Genomic DNA, 21,720 nt, shown 5'->3' with positions numbered 1-21,720 from the left:
CATAAGGAGTTACAATGAAAACATATAGATGGGTTTGTTTCCCAAAACCAAAAGCTGGAAATAACCCAAATGCTCCATTCACATAAAGAAACTTTTTATTTTTTTACACATGAAGAAATTAATAGTGCTGTATGTCCAGAGAAGAAAACAGTAGTGTTGAAAGGAACGTCTTTGCAAAACACCTGAGCCTTCAGACCAATGAAAAAGTCTGAAGTCCACCTTGAGAAGAAATGGTTAATTCAAGGTCTTTGGGACAGAAATATAATTTGAGAAACCACACTAGGAGTAGGTCTCTGCACCACCACATCCAGTAAGATGGTTTGTTTTTTTTTCTTTAAACACTGGGGTGTACCTGGGAAGAGGTTTCAGAAGAGGTGCCTGCCATAGTTTGATATACCAACAATACAGTCTAGGCAGGATCACAAAAGCTACATCCCAGGGATCCCTGGGTGGCTCAGTGGTTTACATCTGCCTTTGGCCCAGGGCGTGATCTTGGAGTCCCGGAATCGAGTCCCACATCAGGCTTCTGCACGCAGCCTGCTTCTCCCTCTGCCTGTCTCTCAAGAATGAATAAATAAAAGCTAAAAAAAAAAAAAAAAAAAAAAGCCACATCCCTATGAATTCTCCCTGGTCCTTATCTTTTTTCTGCCTGCACCACAATTTCCTTGACATTAAGCAAGCACCAGAGAAGAAATGAGAAATCAGGGACCTTGGATTATTTTGATAATTACCTGTTACACAGGATATGTATCTGAAAGTGGAGAATTTGTGAACACTGATCCTGCCCACTCAGCCACTACAATATTTGTGGATACACTTTTATAAGACATATTCTGGGATACCTGGGTCACTCAGTGGTTGAGTGTCTGCCTTTGGCTCAGGTCGTGATCCGAGGGTCCCTCTGGGGAGCCTGCTTCTCCTACTGCCTATGTCTCTCATGGGTAAATAAAATCCTAAAACTAAAAGAAAAAAAAAAAAACATACCTTCCATTAGGGGCCTGATATCTCCTCTAATTACCTAATTATGCAGTCATCTAGAGGACCACTTACAGTTCCCTTTCCCCTGTGGTGTCACAAGTAAATACTGTACATCAGGTCACATGGCTCCTCTGAAGGATCTGAGGTAGAGATTCCACTCAACAGTGCAGGGCACTATGTGGTATCAGCTGTGGGCAAGCAAAATATTCACATGGTCTCCATAAGCACTGGAGATGGTCTCAGCTGCTCCCTCTTCAGGGTGACCCGTGAACACGCAAAACTTCCTGGCATCTAGAACACAAAACCAAGATGTGGCCCCTAGGAGGATGTATTAGCTAAAACTGATATACCAGTACCACACACTGGGTGATTAGACAAGAGAAATTAATTTTCCCACAAATCTGGAGTCTAGAAATCAGACATAAAGTGTCATCAGCAGGGTTAGTTTCTTCTGAGGCCTCTCCTTGGCTGGTAGATGTAGATTCCCTGTCTTCAGGTGGTCATCCATGTTCCCATACACTCATCTCTTATCATGAAACCATCCATACTGCCTGAGAGTCCATTCTAATAACCCATTTTAACTTCATCATTTCTTTAAAGGTGCTATGTCTAACTATAGTGAAATTGTGAGCTACTGGGGATTACAACTTCAAAATATGAATTTTAGGTACAGAATTCAGCCTATCAGAAAAGTTTGGGTTATAATGCAAATTAACAAACAAGCTAGAGTATTTATGGATATATCTATGTACATATTATTGATTTATTTGCAATTATCCTCTTAGAGACACATCCAGGTTGGGATGCAATGCAATCTGTTCATTCCTTTATGTTGGGAGAGCCCAATCTTTCTTTCTTTCTTTCTTTTTATTTATTTATTTATTTATTTATTTATTTATTTATTTATTTATTTATTCCAATCCTGCTTTCAAACCACCCCTTAGAGTACATACAATGTCAAAGACTACAGGTAATTAAACAAAGATGGCATTTACTAATATATACATCAGAAAAACATGTGGAACACAATCCCTGTGTGGTGATTTGGAAGCTGCAAATACTTACCAAAGCATCATGAGACCAACAACATCCCTATGGGATTGTCTTCCTATGCAAGTTACCACCCAGAACTCAGATCACACACTAGATCAACACTGGGTCACATCCATGCCCTAACTTACAAGGGAATGAGTTCTAATTACCCATAATTTACATCAGCAAATGAAAAGGCAAAGTCAGCATCATTAAACATGTTGGGGTGTTGACCTATGCACATTATCAGGAAATGCCAGGTGGCAGAGGTAAAAGGACATCTGCCACAGGAACTGACAGTTACTTTAATTTTGTAATGACTGCATGCATATCAGAAAGTACAACACACAGGTTCTGAATTTTTCCCAACTGGAACACATCAGAAGTCACTCCATAGCATTGAGGTGAACCAAGTTCAGTACAGGTAGGTAATTGCCTCACAGAGGTTGTCCTCCAGCCTAAACTATACTAAGTAAGAAGTATCACATTCTGTCCTATTTTAAATCCTTCCTGCAGTGTGAAGATTGTTATGATATTTAAAACCATTACTACTCATATATGATTTCCCACATTCACGGCACTCATAAGGCCTTTCTCCAGTGTGAAGTCTCTGGTGACAACGGAGGGAAGAATTACCAGTGAATGATTTTCCACATTCATGGCATTCATAAGGCTTTTCTCCAGTGTGAAGTCTCTGGTGAGAACGGAGAGAAGAACTACATATAAATGATTTCCCACATTCACGGCACTCATAAGGCCTTTCTCCAGTGTGAACTCTCTGGTGAGTACGGAGGGCAGAACTAAAAGTAAATGATTTCCCACATTCATTACACTCATAAGGCCGTTCACCTGAGTGAACCTTTTGATGAACAACGAGGGTATCTTTTCGGGGAAAGGATTTGCCACATTGACTGCATTGGTAAGGCCTCTCTCCACTGTGGACGCTCTGGTGAGCTCGAAGGCGGGTACTTGTGAGAAAAGATTTCCCACACTCATTGCACTTAGAACAGTTTTTTCCAGTGTGAACTCTCTGGTGAATACGAAGGGCAGAACTAGCAATAAAAGATTTCTCACATTCACTGCACTTATAAGGCCTTTCTCCTGTATGACGTCTCTGGTGACAACGGAGGGCAGAACTAAAAGTAAAAGATTTCCCACACTCAGGGCACTCATGAGGCTTTTGTCCAGTATGACGTATACGGTGAGAATAGAGGGCAGAACTAGCAGCAAAAGATTTCCCACATTCACTGCACTTATAAGGCTTTTCTCCAGTGTGAATTCTCTGGTGAGAACGGAAGGCAGAACTAGTAGTAAAAGATTTCCCACATTCACTGCACTTATAAGGCCTTTCTCCTGTATGACATCTCTGGTGAGAACGGAGGGCAGAACTAAAAATAAAAGATTTGCCACATTCAGGACACTGATGAGGCTTTTGTCCAGTATGACGTATGCGGTGATAATAGAGGGCAGAATTAGCAGTAAAAGATTTCCCACATTCACTGCACTTATAAGGCCTCTCTCCAGTATGAATTCTCTGGTGAGAACGGAAGGCAGAACTAGCAGTAAAAGATTTCCCACACTCACTGCACTTATAAGGCCTTTCTCCTGTATGACATCTCTGGTGATAACGGAAAGGAGAACTACCAGCAAAAGATTTCCCACATTCGTTGCATTCATAAGGCCTTTTTCCATTGAGAACTCTCTGATAACGTAGGGCAGAATCACTGGTAAAAGATTTCCCACGTTCACGGCATTCATAGGGCTTTTGTTCAGTGTGAACTCTGTGGTGAAAACGGAGAGCAGGATTACTGATAAAAGATTTCCCACATTCATGGCACTTATAAGGCTTTTGTCCAGTGTGAACTGCCTGGTGATAACGTAGGATAGAATTAGTGGTAAAGGATTTCCCACATTCACGGCACTTATAAGGCCTTTGTCCAGTATGAACTCTCTGGTGAACACGGAGGGCAGAACTAACAGTGTAAGATTTCCCACAGTCACGGCACTCATAAGGCCTTTCTCCAGTATGAAGTCTTTGGTGAGAACGGAGGGCAGAATTACTGGTAAAAGATTTCCCACATTCACGGCACTCATAAGGCCTTTCTCCAGTGTGAACTCTGTGGTGATAACGGAGAGCAGGATTACTGACAAAAGATTTCCCACATTCACGGCACTTGTAAGGCTTCTGTCCAGTATGAATTCTCTGGTGAACACGGAGGGCAGAACTAACAGTGTAAGATTTCCCACATTCACGGCACTTATAAGGCCTTTGTCCAGTATGAACTCTCTGGTGAACACGGAGGGCAGAACTAACAATGTAAGATTTCCCACAGTCACGGCACTTATAAGGCCTTTCTCCAGTGTGAAGTCTTTGGTGAGAACGGAGGGCAGAATTACTGGTAAAAGATTTCCCACATTCACGGCACTCATAAGGCCTTTCTCCAGTGTGAAGTCTTTGGTGAGAACGAAATTGGCTACTAGTAATAAAAGATTTCCCACATTCATTACACTCATAAGGCCGTTCTTGTGAGTGAATCTTTTTGTGTTCAACAAGGCTATATTTTCGGGAAAAGGATTTGCCACATTCACTGCATTCATAAGGCCTCTCTCCACTGTGAACTGCCTGGTGGTAACGTAGGTTAGAACTACTGGTAAAGGACTTTCCACATTCATGGCATGCATAAGGTCTTTCTCCAGTGTGAACTCTCTGGTGAACGTGGAGGCCAGAACTAACAGTGTAAGATTTCCCACATTCATGGCACTCATAAGGCCTTTCTCCAGTATGAACTCTCTGGTGAGAACGACATTGGCTACTAGTAATAAAAGATTTCCCACATTCATTACACTCATAAGGCCGTTCTTGTGAGTGAATCTTTTTGTGTTCAACAAGGCTATATTTTCGGGGAAAGGATTTGCCACATTCACTGCATTCATGAGGCTTTTCTCCACTGTGAACTGTTTGGTGAGAACGGCACTGATTACTAGTAATAAAAGATTTCCCACATTCTCGGCACTTATAAGGCTTTTGTCCAGTATGAACTCTCTGGTGATAACGGAGGGTAGAACTAAAAGTAAAGGATTTCCCACATTCATGGCATTCATAAGGCCTTTCTCCAGTATGAAGTCTCTGGTGAGAACGGAGGACAGAATTACTGATAAAAGATTTCCCACATTCACGGCACTCATAATGCCTTTCTCCAGTATGAAGTCTCTGGTGAGAACGGAGGACAGAATTACTCGTAAAAGACTTCCCACATTCACGGCACTCATAAGATCTTTCTCCCGTGTGAGATCTCCGATGATAACAGAGGGCAGACATAGAGGGAAAAGATTTTCCACAGGCATGACACTTATAAAACCTTTCTTCAGGTTGAACATTATGAGTAATCAACACTGAGTTACAGCTAAAAGATTTTTCACATTCACTGCACACATAACTCTTTACTCCATTGTGCCATCTCTGGGGATGAATGAGGACAGTTTTGGGACCTAAGGATTTCCCACATTTGCTACACGTGTATTGCCTGGATCCACTATGAGTCTTTCCATGTTCACTCAGGGTTGATCTTTGCCTAGAGTATTTTCCATATTTGCCAAACTCATGATATCTTTCTCCAGTATGAAACCTCTGATGTATAGCAAGTAACGATTTATACCTGAACGTTTTCCCACATTCACTACACACAAAGCACTGTCTTCCAGGGTGGACACCCTGGTCCTTAACATGGGGATGTTTAGGACTAAAGGCGTTCTTGCATTCTCCCCAAGGATAATGACTTTTTCTGCTTTGTAAAGTTGCCCTGCACTGTGTGATGGTGTTTGGCTTCTCCCCACTCGCAGTGGCCTCTTGCCGCAGATGTCTCGAGCCAGACAGGAAGTCCTTCCGAACTTCCCTACAGGTAAAGGACTTTCCTGAATCATGGATTCTGCAGCTCTTCACATCACAGGCCCCATCCACACCGTTTCTGCATAGTGTTTCTCCCACGTGCTGCTGCTGTTCAAACTTTATACTGAAATAAAATCGTTTCCCACATGCTCCGCACCTCAACAGTTTCTGGCTGTTTTCTTTTCCCTGCTGCTCAGCCAAATGGAAAATGTCTCTCAAGACTGGACCACACATCTCACAGGGGTGGGTCTTCTGGGAAGTCAGAGCTACCCTGGGCGTCCTGGTCTGTGACACACCTCCAGAAGCACTCTGTTCAATGGGTGCCTCCACAGCCTCTGCTCCACAGCAGCAACCTGAACGCAAAGAAAGGCTGGTAAAACACGTGTTGACTAAAGTGAAGCAGTGAGCACGTAACCTGTAAGCAACCAACTCATGTAGGCATGAGTGTATAGCTTGATTTTCCAAATACAAAGGATTCATTTGAAAGAATGGCTGCTGTGCATTCCTGGGCCCAACTGGTCAAAGTATTTTGGAGAACACACTAGAAGGATAAAAAACTAGGGTATAACATAAGGAAGAGAACCAGAGTCTACAACTTGTTCTCTGACAACAGCTTCATATAGGACCATTTCTGTTACTGGTACTTGGCTGAGTAGAAGACTGGAGGAATATCCAATTACAAGAAATTTGTTTTTGTTCAAGGTCAACTTAATATCAATATCTTATGGCGAAATGTTCACTGGTGAATGTTGGACTACACATAAAGTGCAGTGAGAGGAATGGGTGAGATAAGGAGGCCCGAAAAGCATTAATAACCCTTGCACTAGACATCACTGAATTACCAAAGGAATAGAATCCATAAAACAACAAATTGTCAACAGTGAGGAAGGAAAGACAGAAATGGGGTGTGGCCATCAGCAATGGCACCAAACTCTGGTTTAACAAACAAAAGGTGCCCAGTATGACCTAAACACAGCCCTGATGTCACAACTTTGCCAACCACCATTCACAAGAAACAGGTCCCCTAGTCCACGTGGTCACGTCTGGAGCATAACCACTCTCTGAAACACAAAAGACTCTTCCCTGGAAGCCCTAGCAGTGCAACTAGAGTACGAAAAGGATATAAATACTGCAGGAAAACAGGCCAATTGGAGCACCAACACTGTCCCTGAGTTACTCAGGACACAAGGAACATAGAAAAATAGCCTAAGGGACTGTTATCAGCAAGAAGGCAGAATATGAGATACCATCACTCACTCCAACAAAAATCAATTCAATAGCTGTCCATAGATGACATTAGCCTTGGAGGGCTCAGTAGTCCTATTAAGACTGACTACTGTACAGTAGAACATAAGAGGGCACAAGCACATAGAAAAGATGGCTGAAGGCTATATTAGCAGAGACACATGGGGATGGGTAGGAAATAAAGCTGGGGCTATCTCTATCAGCCACATGGTGGGTACTACTGCAGTCCCTGATGAGCAGAGAAGCAGAGACTCCTACTACCTGGTCCACAGAGGACATTGGAATATTTGTCACCAACTTTACAAAAGCTGAAACACTGGGCAGCCCGGGTGGCTCAGGGTTTAGCACTGCCTTCAGCCCAGGGTGTAATCCTAGGCACTCACAATCTGGTCCGACATCGAGTTCCCTACGTGAAGCCTGCTTCTCTCTCAGCCTGTGTCTCTGAACCCCCCCCTCCCGGCTCTCTGTGTCTCTCATGAATGAATAAATAAAATCTTAAAAAAAAAAAAAAAAGCTGAAACATGAAGTAATCTTGAGAAAGATCATAGTTTTAGGTAGCACATATCTTTAAAGGTTTCCTTTCCTTTCTTTTTTAAAAAATTTATTTCTGGGATCCCTGGGTGGCGCAGTGGTTTGGCGCCTGCCTTTGGCCCAGGGCGCGATCCTGGAGACCCGGGATCGAATCCCACATCGGGCTCCCGGTGCATGGAGCCTGCTTCTCCTCCCTCTGCCTGTGTCTCTACCTCTCTCTCTCTGTGACTATCATAAATAAAATAACATAAAATTCTTTTAAAAAAAAATAAATAAATAAAAATTTATTTCTTTATTTGAGAGAAAGACAGAAAGAGAGAGAGAGAGAGAGAGAGAGAATGCATAAGCAGGGGAGAGGAAGAAGCACACTCCCTGCAGAGCAGGGACCCCAACTCGGGGTTCTATCCCAGGATCTTGAGACCATGACCTGAGCCAAAGGCCAACTGCAGACACTTAACCGACTGAGACACCCAGGTGACCCTAGGCAGCACATTTCTGCTAAGAAACTACAGTGGAGGAAAAAAACTTCTTTCCTACTGCTGTGAAATCTAAATATCCAAATGAAAAAATAAAAGTGTACTCCACCTTATAGCACTCCTTGAAATGCACATGCATTGATTAAAAACTGAAATATATGACCTGAAATCCCAAAACTCCTAGCAAAAACAAAGGGAAAAGCCCCTTTAACCTTACACCTGGCAATAATTTTTGAATCAGACATCCAAAGCATGTCCTATTTGCTTTCAAAAGCAAATACAACCAAACCACATTGAAATGTTGCAGTAGAGCCAAAGAAACAAAAAAGAGTGAAAAGGAAAAAAAAAAAGTGAAAAGAAGATGTAAGTGCCCAAGACGAGCTCACAATCACTGATCATCAGAGAAATGAAACAAAACCATAATGTATTACCTCATAGCTGTTTCAATGGTTATTACCAAAAAGACAAGACATGTTGGTGAGGAAGTGGAGAAAACTGAACCCTTGAATACTATTGCTACGCATATAAATTACAGAAGTCATGATGGAACACATTGGGGAAGACACAAAAAATTAAAAATAGAACTACGGTATCTGCTACCATTGCCATTTCTTTTTTGTAGGTTTTTTATTATTATTCATGAGACACACAGAGAGGCAGAGGAATAGGCAGAGGGAGAAGCAGGCTCCTTGCAGAGAGCCTGATCCCAGAATGATGACACACAGAGTGGAAGAGGCAGAGGGATAGGCAGAGGGAGAAGCAGGCTCCTTGCAGAGAGCCTGATCCCAGAACTACGACCTGAGCCAAAGACAGATGCTCAACAACCACTGAGCCACCCAGGTGCCCCTACTGTTGCCATTTCTAATTATGTATGTATCCCAAGGAAACAAAATCAGTATCTCTACAAACTCTCTGTATCTTTTAGGGTTTAAAATGACAAAGAAAAATTAGGGAGTGCCTGGCAAGCTAAGTAGGTACAGCATGGGACATTTGATCACGGGGTTGTAATTTCTAGCCTCACACAGAGTGTAGATTACTAAAAAAAAATAAAACCTTAACAAAATAGTAAGGTGACAAAGAACAAATGCAGGAATACTCAGACATAAAAATGGGAACATTACCATTCAACACAACATGGATGAACATGGAAAACATTATGCTAAGTGACATCATCACAGAGCAAAAGACAAATACTTGGGGATCCCTGGGTGGCGCAGTGGTTTAGTGCCTGCCTTTGACCCAGAGCCTGATACTGGAGTCCGGGGATATAGTCCCACATCAATCTCCCTGCATGGACCCTGCTTCTCCCTCAGCCTGTGTCTCTGCCTCTCTCTCTCTCTCTGTGTCTATCATGAATAAATAAATAAGATCTTAAAAAAAAAAAAAAAAGACAAATACTGTATGGCATTACTAACATGGATATCCCTTTTTTAAAAAGCCTTATTTGAGAGACAGAGAGCCCACATGCGCAAGACAGTTTGTAAGTGGGGGAAGGAGCATGGGGAGAGAATCTTCAAGCACACTCTTCACTGAGCAGGGACAGACACAGGGCTCAAACCTACAACCTAGGATCACGACACAGCAAAAACCAAGAGTCAGGGGCAGCGTGGGTGGCTCAGGGGTTTAGTGCCGCCTTCAGCCCAGGATGAGATCCTGGAGACCTGGGATCCAGTCCCGCATCCAGGTGCTCCACTTCCCTGGGTGGAGCCTGCTTCTCCCTCTGCCTGTGTCTCTGCCTCTCTCTGTGTGTCTCTCATGAATAAATAAATAAAATCTTTAAAATAATAAAAATAAATAAAAAAGAGTCAGATGCTTAACCAAGCAAGCCACCAAGTGCCCTAGATATTATGTTTTTAAATTTTTTTAAAAGGTGTTTATTTATTTATGGGGATGCCTGGGTGGCTCAGCGGTTTAGCGCCTGCCTTTAGCCCAAGGCGTGATCCTGGAGACCTGGGGATCAAGTCCCACATCAGACCCACTTCAAGGAGCCTCTCTCTGTCTCTCTGTCTCTCTCTCTCATGAATAAATAAATAAAATCTTAAAAAAAAAAAAAAGTGTTTATTTATTTGAGAGAGCATTAGCTAGCATAATCAGAGGGGAAGGGATAAGGATAGCAGACTCCCCACTGAGAAGGAAGCCCGATGTGGGACTGGATCCCAGGGCCCTAGGATCACAATCTGAGCCAAAGGAAGACACTAAGTAGACTAAGCTACCCAAGCATCCAGCCTTGCATGTACCCATTTAAAAAAAAAAAAAAAAAATCAGACTCAGAGACAAAAAGTAGAATGCTACAAACTAAGAATTACAGGAGGGGGCAGCGGGTGCTCAGGGGTTCACTTTCACTTAAAAGATGAGAAATTTCGGAGGAACTAACATACAGCATGTAGAGTACACTCAATATTATTGCATTTACAGTTGAAATTTGCTAAGACGGAAGATATTAAGCCTTCTTACCGTCAAAAACAAAAAGTGTACTATGCGAAGTGACGGCGGTGTTCATTAGCTACATATCAGTATTAATTTCCTAATGTGTGAGTAAATGAAATAATTATACTACATAATACATTACATATTAAATAATATAACTTTATCTGTCAATCATTCCTCACAAACCTGAAGGGAAGGGGGCAGGTAGAAAAAGAGATGTAAACACTACAGAAAGAACACAGAGGACACTCTTGAGAAGTAGCCCATGGTCCACTTAAGAAGTAAACATGCGGGATCCCTGGGTGGCGCAGCGGTTTGGCGCCTGCCTTTGGCTCAGGGCGCGATCCTGGAGACCCGGGATCGAATCCCACGTCGGGCTCCCGGTGCATGGAGCCTGCTTCTCCCTCTGCCTGTGTCTCTGATCTCTCTCTCCCTCTCTCTATCATGAATAAATGAATAAAAATCTTTAAAAAAAAAAAAAAAAAGACCAAGCAGTAATATTGAAGTCAGGGCTTTAATCGCAAAAAAGTCCAAAGAAAAAAAAAAAAAAAAAAGAAGTAAACATGCCAATGCTTGCAGTTTCAGGCACAGGCAGGCACAAGGAAATGTCACCTAAAGCAAGGCATCAAAAGCCGGGCCACAGAAATGGCACGGATCTGAACACATGTACCCAGCTGGGCAGAGGGCAAGCCAGGTGCAATCCATCAGCCTCACTGCAGGACTACTGACCTCCAATGTCACCCTCAGGGTTCAGCACACAGGGTACAGGGACTGCAGGGCAGAGGAAAGGGCACACCAACAACTCAGAGCTAGCCACAAAAGCAACTACCCAAAAGCTGGGGAAGCAAGCAGTGCCCACAGGCCACACATGAGAAGGACAAATTACCCCCTGGAAAAGAGAGGACGGGGATGTGGAATAGAGTCTACTACTCCAGGTGAATGAGGACGGTGAAGGCCTTACCCAGTGAGGATATAAGCGTAAAGTTCTCCAGCATCACATGGTGGTACAGCCGTCTCTGAGCCTCATCCAGAAGTCTCCACTCCTTCCAGGAGAAGTACACGGCAATGTCCTCAAAGGTCACGCCACCCTGTCAGGAGAGCGACAGATGGAACCATGAACATTCTCTCTCTCTCTGAGAACCCACAATCCAACCCCCCCACACACAGCACCCCAGTCTCCCCTGCCACCTCAGCTCCCCACTGTAAGATAAATGCCAGGTCCTGGTGCCACTAATGCTGCACTCCTCTCGCCTTCCCGTCAATCACTGTTCAGTCCTCAGTAGTAACAGACACAGGACATGTAGGTGCAATCTAAGATCTGGGTGTGGCCTGCAAGGTCCCATCCCCTTGTCAGGATATTCCCATGCAGGCTCCCAGATTATGCCGTGAGACAGCCAGGTATGGGCCCTGCTTTACCAAAGAGTCCTCAATATCAGGACCCTGAGGTCCTTGGCTCACACTTCCTCTCCATGTGCACATGATTCTGTAGACTGTACCTCTCTCCTGTCTTCAGACCCCACAGATGAACGCCCACGCCTTCCTGCCCCCACACCACATAATTCTCCCACCACTCACTCTTGTACTTGTCACAGGTCATCCAAAGGATGTTTGACAGATTCACACAGGCTCCACTACCACCCCAGGACTCTCACGTATCCCAACTGAGGGAAAGCCTCAGATGCTGCTGAGAAGCCCTCCTCAACCTGTAATCCTCCCTTCAATAACAGACACTCACAAGCACATGTCAACTTAGGATACTCACAGACCCTCTTCTTTTTTTATTTTAAAGATTCTTATTTATTTATTCATGAAAGACACAGAGAGAGAGAGAGGCAGAGGCATAGGCAGAGGGAGAAGCAGGCTCCACGCAGGGAGCCTGACGTGGGACTCCATCCCGGGACTCCAGGATCACACCCTGGGCCGAGGGGCCGAGGGCAGGCACTAAACCGCTGAGCCACCCAGGCGTCCCTGCATGCCCTTCCTATATGGGACCCAAATCTCCCCCTGCTCCGCACAACAGCCATCACTTTGGGAAGCCTCCAATCTGCAACTTTCCCCCAGTTTCCCAAAATGTCCTGTCCAGCTGCCCACTCCACACCATCACTCACACTTCCCTAACACATCTAAGATGCTTAACCATGTCAAGACAAGTGAGGACACCCCAAGCGATAATCAACATACTGCCAACTTCCATCAGGTTAACGGGAGCTTCAATCCCTTACGCTGCTATTCATAACGGGAAACCTCACTAAACTGGAGTCGGGAGGTTGCACTTCGGCAAGCTCTCAGGCACTACCAATGTGATCAACTGCAGGCCCAACAGAAAGCGATGGGATTGACCTTATATGGGACACGACTTCACTACCTCAGACCCCAAAAGACAGGCTTTCCTGATCACCGCACCCAACAGCTCAGCCAATGAGAAGCCGCAACTCCCAACTTACTCCAGTGGACTTGTAGTTTACAACAGCCTCCCCAACTTCCCCCCTTTCCCCTTAAAATAGACTACCTCTCTCTTGTTCTCCACACTGGCCCGCTATTTTGACTCAGCTGCTTTATTCCAAACCGCAGTTCTCTGTCGCTCCTACATCAATCCATTTTTGCGGGGAACTGGCACTTTTTAAGGTTCACGTAACGAAGGCCCTAGGGTTTGCCCTGACTCCTCCCTTCCTTTTCTCACCTGCAACACCCACAATCGGCCTCGGCCCTTCTCAGAACATAGACCAGTCAACCGGTTCACCACGTCCACGGTGGCCACGGAGTCCATCAACAATCCACCGACTACTGCGATTCCCTCCTCCTCGCTTACCCCCGCGGGGCGTGCCCTTCTCTGCGGCCAGATAAAGCCTATGTACACCCGGGTCGCCCCCCTCTCGGCATCGCTAGGACAGACGGCCCCGTCAGGCAGTGGGGGTGCAGGCCTCACTGGCCGTCACTGCTCCTGAACGAATGGACACGTGCAGCTCCCCGCTGCTGACGCAGCCACCCCGCACCGCTATTCCCGCAGCCTCTGCCCCAGCCCGCCCCGCCTCTGCGGTCCGCTTCCGCACCGCAGCGCGCCGGCGCTCACACCGGGGGTCCCAGCACACCGATGCGGGGTCTCAGGGACACGAGCAGGCGCCCCGCGCTAGGGCCTTGATAATCGGGGGCGGGGGGGAGGGCGGAGAGGGTCCGGGGGATGAGCGTTTACCTGCGCTAGGGCCCTGGGCGCGGCCGCCGCCATTGGACTCATGGGGCGGAGCGGGGCCCGGTCCTAGTGTGTGCGGCGAGGACAGTGCCTCCCCTTGCGTCTTCACTAGTCACCCCGACTCTGAACCGGCACTCTGAAACCTTAGGAGACAGACGAACCTAACCGGGGTAAAAAGACCGCCAGGGCCTCAGGCCGGAAGTCCCGCCCCAGCGGATGGTGCCCGCCTAGAAACCCCGCGTCCTATTCCCTCATTGGCTCCTCGCTGCGCCCTTGCCTAGGTTCTTCCGGGTGGTGTGGTTCCCTGATCTCAGGCGGTCTCTGGTCGGGATCCTCCACCCTGGAGTACTGGAGCGTAGGTCACGTGGCATCCTGAAGGCTACAGGAAAGTGGTGCTCCTATGCAGAAGTATATGACCATTGCTTTTATTTATTTATTTTTTTTTGAGATTTTATTTACTTGACAGAGCACAAGCAGGGGAATAGCAGAGGGAGTGGGAGAAGCAGAGGGAGTGGGAGAAGCAGGCTCTCCGGTGAGCAGTCTTATGGGACTCTGGATCACGCGTGACCCCAACCTAAGGTAGAGGCTTGACCAACTGAGCCACCCTGGACTCCTGGCTTTACTCCTTCTTAAAGGCAGAGAGGAGTCATGAATGCAGACTCCATTAGGCCCAGCTTCCAAAGGAGAAAACTACTATTTTAGATAGTCCCAAATTCTTTTACTGAGATGACATTACTTCGGGACAGCAGTACCAAAATAAATGAGACTTCACATAGCTGGGAATATATTGCTGCTCCTCAAAAGTTTTCACCCTGAAGCATTAAAGTCAGTTTTGTAAGTTTCAGTAGGCTTGATTGGGAACTATAATTTCCAGTTAACAAAAATTCAACTCATCACATTGTAAAGCTCTCTTGGCTTTATTCAGCAATTTGTGAATTGGGCAGCGTCCCATCTAAGGGATGGGATGAGGGCAGCTCCAAAAAGCTACAGAAAGGAAAAGGTTTTTAAAGGTAGTAAAACAGCATCAAAAACAGAAAAGAATAGATTCACCATATTGTGGGAACAAAAGAGACTTATTAGAGGAATCCCTCATCTTTTGGGAGATGGAGAGGGCTCATCTATATGACAGATTACCTTTTTATTGCTTACCAGAAAATTCCTAGCAGTGGGAACTAAATTCCTGGGGGAGGTTGTAAATGCAATGAGTTTTAGTATTCTGCCGCGGTTTGGTGACATGGCCTACCTAGCAGAAGCGATTCCATTTGGAGCCCAATTGTTTCCTTTTTCATACCCTATACAGGTTGGTTACATGAATGGGGATGAGGGATGGTAGGTCACCCAGAATTATGGGGACAATGATGAAGTAAGACTCTGGTTCCACATTAAACCTCTCTTGCCTGCATACTGATTCTGTCCCAACTATTGAGGGACACTTTTATTCATATATTTCTTGCTCCATATTCTCAGATATATTCATTTCCTTTTAAAAGTCTGACATGTCAGGGACGCCTGGGTGGCTCAGAGGTTGAGCGCCCACCTTGGGCCCAGGGTGTGACCCCGGGGACCTGGGATCGAGTTCCGCATCCGGCTCCCTGCATGGAGCCTGCTTCTCCCTCCGCCTGTGTCTTTGCCTCTCTCTGTGTGTCTCTCATGAATAAATAAATAAAATCTTAAAAAAAAAAATTCTTAAAAAAAATAAGAGTCTGACATGTCAAACACAGAGCAACTTAATGATTGTTGGTTTTGGTATAGAACACGTTGCCATTTCCAGTTGGAGCATGTGTGCAAAGAAATAATCTAAACACTGAAATAATGGGTTATCTGAACCCAATGATCTCAACTTCTTGTGGGGAAGTGATTCTATCTTTTTCAGGCCCTGGCAGTAGTGTTGCTTTAGGAATTAAACTTATCTCCAAAAAACAGCAGTGAAACACATTTCAGATGTTTAAAGACAGTGTTAGAAATAGCTCTGGGGAAACCCACATTCCATCTTCCTACATATCAGTAAAGGCTTAAAAAAGCGTTATGACTTCAGAGAACTTTTAGGAGAAGGCTTAAGAAGTCTGAGAAAAGATAGAATCAAACAGCATATCATTGTGCTAAAAATGTGCCTGACACTGTGAGGCTTTTATCTTGAAAATGTGTTTTTTTTTTTCATTCCTGAAAACATTGAGCTATGCTACCGGTCAACCTTAAATAAATAGCCAGTTATTTATAAGCAAACTGAGTTTATTCTAGAATAATGGCGAAATTTCAACTATGGATAAGCACACTATGGCAAACCACAAATAAAAAAAACAAAAGTCAGCTTTTGTTAGGTCTTAGCAGAAGATTGGGGAGGATAACTTTCAATAAAATGTCCTTGAGAAACACAAGACTGAGTTTGGCAGTCTCTTATTGGCTGCATGCCCTGGTTAGAGTGTGATTGCTGGGGCAAGGAGAGATCATCCTTTCTTTTGTTAAAAACGGGAGATTGGACAGCCCAGGTGGCTCAGCGGTTTAGTGCTGCCTTCAGACCAGGACCTGATCCTGGAGTCTTGGGATCCAGTCCCATGTCAGGCTCCCTGCATGGAGCCTGCTTCTCTCTATATACCTATGTCTCTGTCTCTGTCTCTGTCTCTCTCAGTGTGTCACATGAATAAGTAAATTCTTAAAAAAAAAAAAAAAAAGAAAGAAAGAAAAAAGCAGGAGATTAAAATCATCCCTAGAAAGTCTCCTTTGTCAAGATAAAAATTGTCTTCCTTCTTAACTGCTGATTATGCTTCTCATACCGGTTTGTACTGTGATTCCTTAATACATCTTCCATGAGTTCTCTCTTCTAATTTTCACACTACTTTGGAGAAACTTAGAAGAGTACATTTAGGGTACCTGAAGAGTTAAAATTACCAGGAAATTGGGGATCCCTGGGTGGCGCAGCGGTTTGGCGCCTGCCTTTGGCCCAGGGCGCGATCCTGGAGGTCGGGGATCGAGTCCCAAGTCGGGCTTCCGGTGCATGGAGCCTGCTTCTCCCTCTGCCTGTGTCTCTGCCTCTCTCTCTCTCTCTCTCTCTGTGTGTGACTATCATAAATAAATAAATAAATACCAGGAAATTGAAAGCCCGTGTTTATCCACTCTTCTAACAAAGTGCACTGAGCGCATATGGGGTTTTCAGGAACTTTGGTAGGTGCATGGGAGAAATGTAGGCACAAGACATGCAGTCCTGCCTTCCTGTGGCTTTTATAAGGTTCAAGAAAACATAGGAAACATGAAAGCAGAAATACTAAGTTATATTGCATGTTAGGTTGTAGCAGGAGTGATGGAGCAAGAAGAGGTGATTTTGTGAGAAGAGGGGATTGGATGGAACGTGACACTGGGCAGTAAGAAAGCCCTCCTTAATAAGAGTATAACCACTGAGCTAGCATGAGGCCTGGCGGTTTTTATTTTTATTAGTTCTGTTAAAGATAAAGTGAGCTATATGAAAACTTTGAAGAAGTCATTTTAGCAACACAAATCCAGTTCCACAGCACTAAATCAAACTAGGGGGAAAGCCTTTGTAGAAAAAAAAAAACGGAAGCAAAGCAAACAAGTAATATGATTGGCTGTAGCTTCAGGAATTGCCTTATTTGGGAAAGCCTTGTTAGCCATTTCTGACTGGGTGTTCTTAGGTTCCATTTTTTTTTTTTTTTTTTTTTTACCTTTGACAAGAATATCAGTTTGCCTATATAGGTGGTAGGACATTAAAGCCACCTGAATCTTTTTTTTTCTTTTTAAGATTTTATTTATTTATTCATGAGATACAGAGAGAGAGACAGAGAGAGGCAGAGACATAGACAGAGGGAGAAGCAGGCTCCTTTCAGGGAGCCCCATGTGGGACTTGATCCTGGGACTCTGGGACCACACCCTGAGCGGAAGGCAGACACTCTACCACTGCGCCACCCAGGCGTCCCATAGCCATCTGAGTCTTAATATCTTTCTTAATAGTTGGAAGCAAAAATATAGGAGGGTGGCTTTGTGTGGAGTCCTCTGCAGTGAGGCCCCTGGGACTCCCACCCTTTAAGCCTTTAGCCTGCTTGGCTCACCAAAGCTACTCAGCAGGTGTCCATTAGAACCTTTGACTCTAGGGGATCCCTGGGTGGCTCAGTGGTTTAGTGCCTGCCTTCAGCCCAGGGCGTGACCCTGGAGTCCCAGGATCAAGTCCCACATCAGGCTCCCAGCATGGAGCCTGCTTCTCCCTCTGCCTGTGTCTCTGCCTCTCTCTCTCTCTCTCTCTCTGTCTCATGAATAAATAAATAAAATCTTTAAAAAAAAAAAAAAAAAGAACCTTTGACTCTGCTGCTCATCACAGCCTGTACATCTACAGCCTCTCTGTACTGGAGCCTGGGGCAGGCAGTCTCACCTTCCCTAAATAACCTGTTTTTACAGTTTCATCTCTGCACTGAGCTCTCCATCGGCTTCACCTCAGCTCATTAGAAATTCTCATTCTCAGCCCCACAAGACACACCTATTGACTCAGGGCCTTTGGGGGTAGCCATAGAATGAGTATTTTAAGAAGCCTCCAGGTGAGAGAGACACACAATAAAGCATTCCATCTGCTTGCTGTGGTTCCTGTGGACAAGGCACCTGATATTCTTGTGATTCACACAAATGTCCTCTACAGCTGCAGGATTTCATAACCTAGGCAGAAAATTTATCAGCACACATTTGTTTCTTTCATTAAAAGTGGAGTGTCTAGGGACACCTGGGTGGCTCAGTGGTTGAGCACCTGCCTTCAGCCCTAGGGTGTGATCCTGGAGTCCTAGGATTGAGTTCCACATCGAGCTCCCTGCATGGAGCCTGCTTCTCCCTCTTCCTGTGTCTCTGCCTCTCTCTCTCTCTCCGTCTCTGTCTCTCATGACTAAATAAATGAAATCTTAAAAAAAAAAAAAAGTGGAATGTCTAGAATGTCTGGTTTTGCTTTTAGTAACAGATTATTACTCCGTTGTGAACATAAAAATGAAAACCGGCTAATCACTGATGTGGAGAACAAGGGAAAAGAAAAAAAATTAAAATTCTTTACAACTTACTCCCCATTGACAACTACTTGAGACAGGGAGGGTGACCTTCCAGGAAGGTAACTCCCTCAGCGTTAGCACTTTCCTTTTTTTGTTGTTGTTGTTTTTTTGTTAGCACTTTCCTAAAGGAAAAAGACGATTTTAGCCCAAATGCCAGTGTCCGGTAGATCTTCTTTACCATATGAATATCCCTTTGGAAACTTCCTTTAGTTCTACCTATTCCCTCAAGGTATACAAGAGCATCGTTCTCTAAACAAAGAGCCCACTAATCTACATTTGAAGGGGCTCTCAGTACTAAGATTTTAGTAGACAGCAGCAAATGACCTTGACCTAACAACAGCTACCTCTCAAAGTCCTGGAAACCTTGCTTCTAAAATACTTTACAGACTAACATTTTCCCTACCCCAGTCCCAAATGAAAATTATATAATCAGTCACAGTGCAGCTCTTTCTGACCATGGATCCTGTCACCGTGCTTTAATCAATCACTTTTTTCTCACCAAATCCTTTCCTGAGTAAAGAATTCTTTCTTGACTGTGTGATCCCTCACCCCGGCATTTCACATCAACTACCTCAATGCAGAAAAACAATTATCAGCAGTATGGTATCCTTTTATTTTTTTTTAAGATTTTATTTATTCATGAGAGACACAGAGAGAGGCAGAGACATAGGCAGAGAGAGAAGCAGGCTCCATGCAGAGAGCCTGATGCGGGAGGACTCCAGGATTACACCCTGAGCTAAAGGCAGATATTCAACCACTGAGCCACCCCGGCATCCCAGTATGGTATCCTTTCAAAATTGCTTTGGCACATGGAAGGATTGCAATATTTCTGTGGGGCTCTGTGTTCAAATATGTTGTTAGCAAAACCCAAGTTTGGCTGCACATCACTATAAAGCCAATAATCAAGAGACAGGTGCTGACTGGAAAGATACAGGAGCTTTTTTTTTTTTTTTTTTTTTTTTTTTTGATACAGGAGCTTTAATGAGGAGGCTGGCCATGTGGAAAGAAGGCAGACCACTGTACAAAGAAAAACTCCAAAGTCTCTGCCTCATGAAGAGGTTTTTAGAAGAGTTTGGGTTAGTTAGCCAGTAAATGGAGCACAGCAGTACTTAACACTTCTTGACAACATGCAGACTCCACAGTGCTAGCTATAGATGTTATCACAGTGCTGGGAGGTTGTGCAAGGGGATCTTGTTTGTTTTGTGGCATGCAGAGTACTCAGCTCTTTCTAGGAGAGAATGCATGGTCTGTAGACAGAGAAACAACCAATCACATGGGCTAATGGTGCTTCTTTAACTTTAAGATTACGAGGTCACCCAAGGGCCCGAGGTGGCTTCACCCATACATACTGATTTTCCTAGTACTGAAAGAGAACCTTGGCTGCCCCCATTTTGACCTCAAATCTTGCAGTTGGGTTCTTCTTTCCGGCTTGTCCCCTGACTCAGATGGAAGACCCTGATGCCTGTTTCATCATCACCTCTTCCTCTGTCTTTGGATTTTGTCACCAGGCAGTGGCCAAACCTAGTTTGTCTGGGACCCTCGGGTTAGGTGCTCTTGTATCCCTGTGCCCTGACAGTACAACAAAGTCCGAATTTGTTGACAAACCTGCTCCTGAGGTTTTTTTCCTTTAAGATAATCGTGAGCAACCTGATCTGCTGAGTTTAGTCCAGACATATATACTCCGACACCGCCAGGAGATGCCAGAGCGGTCATGATGGTGCATGTAAGAGGAATGGAGGATCACCTGTGGACTGTGCTGTGTCCCTGAGGGATCTACCAGGTCAACACTCTGGGAGGGCATTGCCATAAGTATAAGTGGTGGGAACTTAGGCTCCAGAGGAAGTATGGGGACTCAGCCCAGAGAGTCCTTCCTAAATCTGCTACCCAGGGTCCTAACTCCTTCCAGGTGTCTCCTCTGTCCCTGTGCCACCCCTACCTTTCTGCCTGGTACTGAGGTCCTCAGGAGACCGCATCCCAATCTCCACGTGCTCAGCCCCTTTCTCGCTGACTCCCCAAGATGCCATCATGCTCATGCAAGGGTCCATAGAATAAAAGGCCTCTCCAGGTTCCCATATTAAAGCACTTAATCTGGGTACCCTCTTCCTTGCAAGATGGGCTGTACCCATCCTGGCCTTCCTTCTCTCCTCTTTCTTTCCTTCCTTCCTTTTTTTCCTTTCCCTCTTTCTCTATTTTTGTTTTTCTTTTTTTTATTTTTGTTTTTCAAAAATAAAAATGCTAGTAGGTGAAATAGATTGCTTTTAAGCCACTGACATTAAAGCCCGCAGACATTAAGGGCAGCCTTTCTTTTTTTTATGCCTACATACCCTAACTTTATTTACTTATTTATTTTATTGGAGTTCAATTTTCCAACATATAGCATAACACCCAGTGCTCATCCCATCAAGTGCCCTCCTCAGTGCCCGACACCCAGTCACCCCCACACCCCCGCCCCCCTCCACCTCCCTTTCCACCACCCCTTGTTCGTTTAAGGGCAGCCTTAAAGAGATTTACACTGGCTGTCTTCCTGTCCTCCACTATTATGCATAGCCAGTAAAAGTCTAGAAGTCAGTGCCAGACTTCTAGAATCCCAGAAGTAGTGCACTATAGGTGAGGGTCCCCTGTTTTGGCCACTAAGCTGACAGTGTAGAGGAGCCGAGACCTGTCGGAACCCAGGTGGCAGATTCATGTTGAACCAGGAAACCGGACCTTCCTGTGTATCCCCCAGTCAGCAACTGCAAAGGATCTTTCGGACATGGGAGCCCTCAGGTGGAGAGGGTGCTGCTTGGCATGGAGGCCGGAAAGTGGATCAAAACGGGCACAAGGTCAAAAGGGATAGTTCAAACCAAATGGCAAAGTCACCACCTGGAGGTAACAAACAAAAACCGCACCAACACTGACCCCAGGGCAGCCCCAGGGGTGCAGGGGTTT

At 44.9% G+C, this 21,720-nt stretch overlaps 1 protein-coding gene across 2 annotated transcripts; it reads right to left on the bottom strand.

The window, feature by feature from the left end:
* Nucleotides 1–1,723: 1,723 nt before the first annotated feature.
* LOC121484145 (zinc finger protein 850-like) lies at nucleotides 1,724–13,949 on the bottom strand. 2 transcript variants are annotated; one of them, XM_041742971.1, is made up of 3 exons: nucleotides 13,766–13,949; nucleotides 11,537–11,663; nucleotides 1,724–6,249 (listed from the first exon to the last, which is right to left on the bottom strand). In XM_041742971.1, exons 1-3 carry the CDS (start codon nucleotides 13,805–13,807, stop codon nucleotides 2,510–2,512), a joined length of 3,909 nt encoding a protein of 1,302 aa, XP_041598905.1. In that variant the 5' UTR covers nucleotides 13,808–13,949; the 3' UTR covers nucleotides 1,724–2,509. The 2 variants fall into 2 exon arrangements, with proteins under 2 accessions (XP_041598905.1, XP_041598903.1); XM_041742969.1 differs by lacking the exon at nucleotides 13,766–13,949 and adding an exon at nucleotides 13,256–13,755.
* Nucleotides 13,950–21,720: the final 7,771 nt, after the last annotated feature.

Source organism: Vulpes lagopus, chromosome 2 (assembly GCF_018345385.1).
Source record: "Vulpes lagopus strain Blue_001 chromosome 2, ASM1834538v1, whole genome shotgun sequence".
Taxonomy (NCBI): Eukaryota; Metazoa; Chordata; class Mammalia; order Carnivora; family Canidae; genus Vulpes; species Vulpes lagopus.
The sequence above is the reverse complement of the archived record's forward strand: the minus strand, read 5'-3'. Positions and strand labels throughout refer to the sequence as shown.